The 7,182-nt window shown below is 34.6% G+C and overlaps 1 protein-coding gene across 1 annotated transcript; it reads left to right on the top strand.

The window, feature by feature from the left end:
- The first annotated feature begins 314 nt into the window (after window positions 1-314).
- Window positions 315-1,144, top strand: LOC142633157 ((+)-cis,trans-nepetalactol synthase NEPS1-like). Its single transcript, XM_075807425.1, has one exon. The coding sequence runs from the start codon at window positions 325-327 to the stop codon at window positions 1,120-1,122; it is 798 nt and encodes a 265-aa protein (XP_075663540.1). The 5' UTR covers window positions 315-324; the 3' UTR covers window positions 1,123-1,144.
- Window positions 1,145-7,182: the final 6,038 nt, after the last annotated feature.

Genomic DNA, 7,182 nt, shown 5'->3' with positions numbered 1-7,182 from the left:
TGAGTTGTGCTAGGACCATCAAATATTACACAACTTTTTGTCGCAACTCACCACGTGACGAGTTGTGACTGATGAAGGAGAGTTTGTGGGCCATGTGGGGACACACTTTCACCAATCACAACTCGCCACGTGGTAAGTTGTGGTACAAAGTTGTGTCAATTTATGTGGTTCCAGCATTTTTCTTATTGACCTACTATATATTCCCCCATGGCACCAACCATATCGATATTATTGTCCTATCTGATTTGATAGATTGTCCAATATCGATCATCTTCCAATACAAGCTGCCATCTCACTGGTTTGCCCATTATCGCTCAGTTTGCAATGACAGACTCCTCCAACAAGAAGTTACAAGGCAAAGTAGCCATAATCACTGGTGGTGCAAGCGGCATAGGCGAGGCTACGGCTCACCTTTTTGCCCAACATGGTGCACGCATGGTTGTGATCGCCGATATCCAAGACCAATTGGGTCACCAAGTAGCCATATCAATTGGTATAGACAAGTGCCAATACGTGCACTGTGATGTTTCTGATGAAGACAAGGTCAAGAACATGGTTGAATCAACGGTCCAGAAACATGGTCAGCTCGACATCATGTTCAGCAACGCTGGGATTGTGAGTGGCTCTAATCAGACAATCCTTGAGCTCGACCTTTCAGGGTTCGACAAAGTGATCAAAACCAACGCGCGCGGCATGGCTTTGTGTGTGAAACACGCGGCGCGTGTGATGGTAGAGAGGCGCGTGAAGGGGAGCATCATATGCACAGGAAGCGTAGCCGCTAGCCAAGGTACACAGCTATTAACTGATTATTGTATGGCAAAGCATGCAATGCTGGGTCTGGTTCGATCAGCAAGTGTGCAGCTTGGGCAGCATGGGATTAGAGTGAACTGTGTATCACCCTCTATGGTGGCTACACCAATGTCATGTGATGCATTAGGAATGGATGCAGAGCAAGTGGAGAAGATTTCTGAGCCAACTTCAAGCTTGAAAGGGGTTGTGTTGAAGGTGAGAGATGTTGCCAATGCTGTGCTCTTTCTTGCATCTGATGATTCTGGTTTTGTCACTGGACTTGACTTGAAGGTTAATGGAGGCCACTTAGAGAGTCGGCACAAGCCCCAATGAGTACTATTTTGAGATGGAAAGCAAAGGGTTTAAGTTTTAATCATATTGTCTTAAACAAAATAAGTTTTTTTTTTTTTTTGAACAAAATAAGTTGAAGGAAAAGGTATGTATACCTATTTAGCAAAAAAAAAAAAAAAGAAGAGGTATGTATACCTTGTTTAAGTTCTGGGAGTAGGTTCTACTTTATATTTCACAAATATTGAATACAAATCATATCTTTTACTTTATATTTCACTAATATATCTGATTTCACCAATATTGAATACAAATCATATCTTTTACTTTATATTTCACTAATATATCTGATTTTATATTAGAAAATAGATCCTGTAAGAAGAAATAATTTTTCTACTATTTCTTATCTGGCAAACATTTGTAAATATAAAATTAAAAGCTTTAAGGAAGAGCTCATGAACCTTACATGTATGTACGAAAAGATTTCTTCCCCTGCTTGGTCTATGGTAGTACTCTTCGGCTCCAGTAAATTTACGCTTTTTAAGGTAAAATATTTTATTATTACATGTAAGAAATTTTCATTAAAATATTTTCAAAATTTTCAAGTAAACTACCAAAATTAGTGGAACAGCCATGGGAACTATTGGTGCCAAATGTCTAGTGACCAGATCACTCGAACCAGTAGCCGAAACAGTGGCTTATGCGACCGCCACTGGAGCGTTGTCTTTAGTGATGAGACCACCAGCACTTTAGTATAACAACAATTTCAGTTATCAGACCTCCAAAAATGATCACTAAAACGGTGTATTCGGTGATCGGACTGCCATAATCGGTTGTCAAAACGTCGGGTCAAGTGACTAGACCACAAGCCCTGGTCGTTGGAGCGAAAACTCCAACCACTAGACAACCAGCGCTGGCTACTCAACCCACCAAACCGGTGACCTAACCGCCAGAAGATAAGAGGGGAAGTCATTCTATGTTTTTGTAAAACATTTTAACAAATTTGTAAAATTAAAAAGTTTTACAACTTTTTATAAAAGATTATATTGTCAACCAAAAATATTTTACAAATTTAACTACATTTTACATGCAAACAAATACTTAAAAAATTAAAAAAAAATTCAAAATATATTTTACTTAAAAACAAATGAAACATAAGTCACAGAGTGTGTGTGTGACCTCAGTGCGTTGAGTTACAAAAGGACTTTGGTGTTTCAAACTTTCAGCCCACAATAAATTAAATTAAAGCTCAGTAATGAGCTTTATTGTGGTAGTGGCAAGTAAGCCCCTTGATAATGTTGACGTCAACACCTAGCCCAATGCTGCCAAGCTCAGCCTACCCTAGTGGCAATGCCAAGAGTTCTAGTGGTTAGTTCAGCATACCCATTTGAAAATTCATCCCTCTAAGTTTGATTAATTCAATAGATGAGGTAAAAATCTAAGTTTTCAATCATTTTCTTCTATGAAATCCTTTGGGCTTTGTTGTTTTATGATATTTATGGTAATAACTTAGTGGGTTTGAGGGTTGTATTTCTTGGATATGGGTTTTAATCTATGAAGAAGATTGAGATAGATTTTTGAAATTGAGTTTCTTTATGTCTTTGGAATGATTTTGATATATGTGAAAAGTTGATAGTGCTAAGTATGAAAATTGCTTGAGTTTTGGGTTGTGTTTGTTGCATGTCAAGTGTTTGATATTTTACCTCAATGAGTTATGAGGTTAGGTTTAATTGCTTGTAGTTTTTTTATTAAACTTGAAGTTGGACTATGCAATATATATATATATATATATATAATGAATTTTAGAACTTTGAAGTGAATTGATGTTGCGGTAATTGATTTTTATATAGGATTGAATTTCTTGACTTGTGTTGTGATGATTGTTATATGAGGTTATGGGTTGTAATCCTAGTTTTTTATATGTGCTAACACATGTAGCTTTAAGGTTTAATCAAGTCTCAAAACTTTTGGCATGGTGTTAAAATTTTAGTTTTTTTTTTTTTTCTCTGACCTCAAATCTGTCAGTGACAGATTTGAGTCAGATACACTACGTAATTTTTAATAAATTATAGAAAAATTATTTTGAGCTGAATTTTTTATGGTACATACTAAACATATAAGAGCTTCTCCATATTTAATTTCAAGCTTTTTGGATAACATTAAGTGAACCAAAAAGTTTTTTAAAAAGAGCTGATCTGTTGCATATTTAGTCGGAAAGTATGATTAGAATTTTGAGACTTTAAGGAATTTACTTCAAGCTTTTGTTGTATGGTTTATCTTGTCAGTTCATATGTGCTTTCTTTGACAAGTGATTTATTGTTTGACAACTATGTGAGTTGAGTTTCTTGAGAAATCATTTGGGTTTTTGATTTATAAGGGAGATTGTGTTTAATTTTTGAAAGAGGGTTTCCTTGCATTTTGAAATGGCTTTGGCATATGTGGTTGTGATTGTGGTGTTAACTATAAATTTGTGCAAGTAATGTGAGCATGTGTCTTTTGCTTACCAAGTATTTGATAAATTACCTATATGAGTTATGGGATTAAATTTCTTGACTTGTGTTATGATAATTGTTATATGATGTTATGGGTTGTAATCCTCGTTGTTTATATGTGCTAGCACATGTAGCTTTAAGGTTTAATCAAGTCTCAAAACTTTTGGCATGGTGTTAGAATTATAGTAATTTTTCTTTTTTGCTACTTTAAATCTGTTAGGGACAAATTCGAGTCAGATGCACTTCCTGATTTTTAATAAATTATAGAAAGATTATCTTTACTTGAATGTTTTATAGTATATACTAGACATATAAGGGCTTCTCCATATTTAATTTCAAGATTTTTGGATAACACTAAGTGAACCAAATTTTTTTAAAACAATAGCTGACCTGTTGCAAATTTAATCGAAAACTATGATTAGAATTTTGAGACTTTAAGGAATTTACTACAAGCTTTTGTTGTGTGGTTTATCTTTGAGTTATATTTGTTGATTACTTTTTATACTTCAATACTTGTAAGCATTCTATATTTGTGATTATGATAATTGTATTGGGATGGATTGTTGAGTTGAAGCAAGCGAATGGCTTGCATGGTGCTATAAGGCAGTTTACATTCATATTGAAAGTGTTTATTATTTTTTGAAAATTTGGGTGGATTTTTTTAGTTATATTTGTTGATTACTTTTTAAACTTCAATACTTGTAAATATTCTATATTTGTGATTATGATAATTGTGTTGGGATGGATTGTTGAGTTGGAGCAAGCGAGTGGCTTGCATTGATAATTGTTTTGTGGTGGATTGTTGTTTGATTATTTAATTTCTTTCACATGTCGAACATGCAAACTAAATGACAATTATCAAGAGATATTGATTAGTTACCAAATGTATTAATAAATTACTTATGAATTTAGACTCCTTATGCCTACACTTAGGACATTGGTGTGACTTGCAAGTTATTTTCTCAAATTTGGAAATTTTGTCTTATATTCTTAGAGGCATAGGTTTGTTTGTTAAAGTAATTGAAATATGGACTAATGGTTGGTTTATGCTTTCATGATATCATGCTATAGGTATTTATTATGTAAATTTGTTCTATAGCTATGGACAAGAGTTGGATGGACATTAGAGATAGGACATCTATGAAATATAGAAATGGAGTTGCACAATGAGGATATTAATAGACTTGATATGATTTGTTTAGTATATTTAAGATTATGTGTAATCCATTTGCAAGAATATGAAACTATGTGGTTTTGAATATGTTGTGTACTATATGCATAATTCTACTTCTATGGTTTTTGCTTAAGTTTGTAGAGATTCAAGACTTAGTCCATTTGAGTGAATGAGGATATAGATAGACTTGATATGTTTTGTTTATTATATTTAAGATTATTTGTAATCCTATTTGCATGTTTATGAAACTATATGGTTTTGAATATGTTATGTACTATATTTAAGTGTATGTGTAATTCTACTTCCATGGTTGCTGCTTAAGTTTGTAAAGATTCAAGCTTTAGTCCATTTGTGTGAATGAGGATATAGATAGACTTGATATGGTTTGTTTATTATATTTAAGATTATGTGTAATCTTATTTGCATGTTTATGAAACTAATTGGTTTTGAATTTGTTGTGTGAATGAAGATATAGATAGAAATAGATATAAATCTTCTTTGTTTATTTTAGTTCTTGAATGTATAAATGAAAATGAGAGGTTTAGTTATATGTGAGGGAATTAAATTTTAATGTATTAAGAATGTATTTGGTGTTTAAATTTTTTAAGTATAGCAACTATTATCAAAATGATTTCTTTATAAACTTATTATATACTCTTAATTTGTATTCATGGTGGTTTCGATTTAGATCATCAATCTCTAACTCCTCATAAACCATAGGCTTCATCTCATCAATAAACTATCATATAGTGGTAAATGCAGTGTTTTAAGGACTCCATGGGCTATTATAAAATTGTTTTGAATAACCACATTTATTTTGGAAGTATTGTACTTTGTTTATAATATTGTCATAGTTTAAGTAGTTTTTTTGTTTTTTTGTTTTTTTTTTTTTGTAGGTAGAAAAGTGTTTTGTTCAATTCAAGATGACACATGTATCGATATTAAATATATATATTTGAATTTATGGTTAATGTGTTAGTTTGGACATTTGTTATTGTGGAATATTGATGATCAATAGTGTGAGGAATGAAGTAGATTCTCCTTGGACCTAGGGCCCAAATAGTCATTGGGCCACGGGAAAGTAGTTGGGCCCAGCCTTTGTGCTTAGGGGAATGCTCAAGGAGTAGTAATCCATGAAGGAAGTGAAATTTGGATCACCATAAGTATTTTACCGTGGATAGCCCATTACCGAGGGAAAGGGAAATTATTAACTTGTCCAAGCCTTGAAGCATGGTGAAGCACAGATAATTAGTGTGAGGCCTTTGGAAGATACTAGTAACCACAGGAAACTCTTAGAAGGTGCAAGAAGAATGGAAAACTCCTAGAAGGTGCAAGACGGAGGAAGATATGTGTCTTCGCATTAATGAGAGGGCTCTTACCTAACTTCTGCCGCATTAATGGTGCATAAGACAGCTTGAACAATACACATAACCCCACAGGACGTCAGAACTTGAAGATAAGAAGGTGAGGAAACCGATAAAGTAAGGAAAAATATCCCTGCTACTCTAAGTAGAAGCAAAACAGTTGGAAGGGTAAGAACAAAGGTTGAAGCTATAAAAGTGAAGGAGGCCAAAATAAAAGTGGATCCAGAAAGAAAGAAAGAAAAAAAAGAGTGAGAAAAGTATTATATGTAACGCCACAGGAATATAGGAAAAGAGTGTTTTTCCCATTCACTTGTAAGCACTTTGTAGTTGTAGAACGAGTGGTTTAATAGTCAAAGGGATTCACTATTTGTGTTTCCCATTGTAGAGTGCCTTTTTCCCGTTTTTATATTTTTATTGTGCGGGCTATCGTATAAGCTACACAAGGAGTTTTCCACAGGAACCAATTTCTATGTCCTTACAATTAGCGTCATCTGTGGAAATATTCTACCAAGCAGAAGACACAAGAGTTGGATTGTCTGAGACCATGGCTAACCAATCACGAAGTGGTCTCGCATATCTAGAGCGGCCTAGTATTTAGAAGAATATGTTCATGTGGATAGACGCGTGAAGTCTGAAGTTCATAGGGATACTCAACGACATCTTAGCCCCCCCTCCACAGCATGAGAGGTCGAGGAGCCAACCTATGTGAATAAGGATATGGAGGTGGAGATGTTGAAAGAACAAGGGGCTTTGCCGCAAAGAAACGCTGAGAAGGATAAAGAGTTGCTACGTCATAAAGACAAGGAGCTACATCACCAAAGGAGACCAAGTTCAGCACCTACTCATTTTCGAGGAGATGAACGTCAAATGGATGATGGCAATAGGAAAAGGGATAGGAGTTCACCCCATTCTCGTGGGGAACGAGAGAAGACTCCTTCGAGAAAGGGAATAGTTTCTCCACCTCTTCAAAAGGTTAGGAGAGAGGAGCAAAAGGGGAATAAATTGAAAGGCCCAGTTTCTCATCCTCAATCCTATTCAGCTCAGGGTGTTTCTGGAGAAGATGCCATGACTAAGA

The sequence above is a fragment of the Castanea sativa genome, chromosome 4 (genome assembly GCF_040712315.1).
Source record: "Castanea sativa cultivar Marrone di Chiusa Pesio chromosome 4, ASM4071231v1".
Taxonomy (NCBI): Eukaryota; Viridiplantae; Streptophyta; class Magnoliopsida; order Fagales; family Fagaceae; genus Castanea; species Castanea sativa.
This window is presented reverse-complemented; position numbering and strand designations above follow the sequence as displayed.

Excerpts from the sequence above, each read along its gene's own strand:
- LOC142633157 (XM_075807425.1), top strand. The coding sequence starts at position 325 with ATGACAGACTCCTCCAACAAGAAGTTACAAGGCAAAGTAGCCATAATC.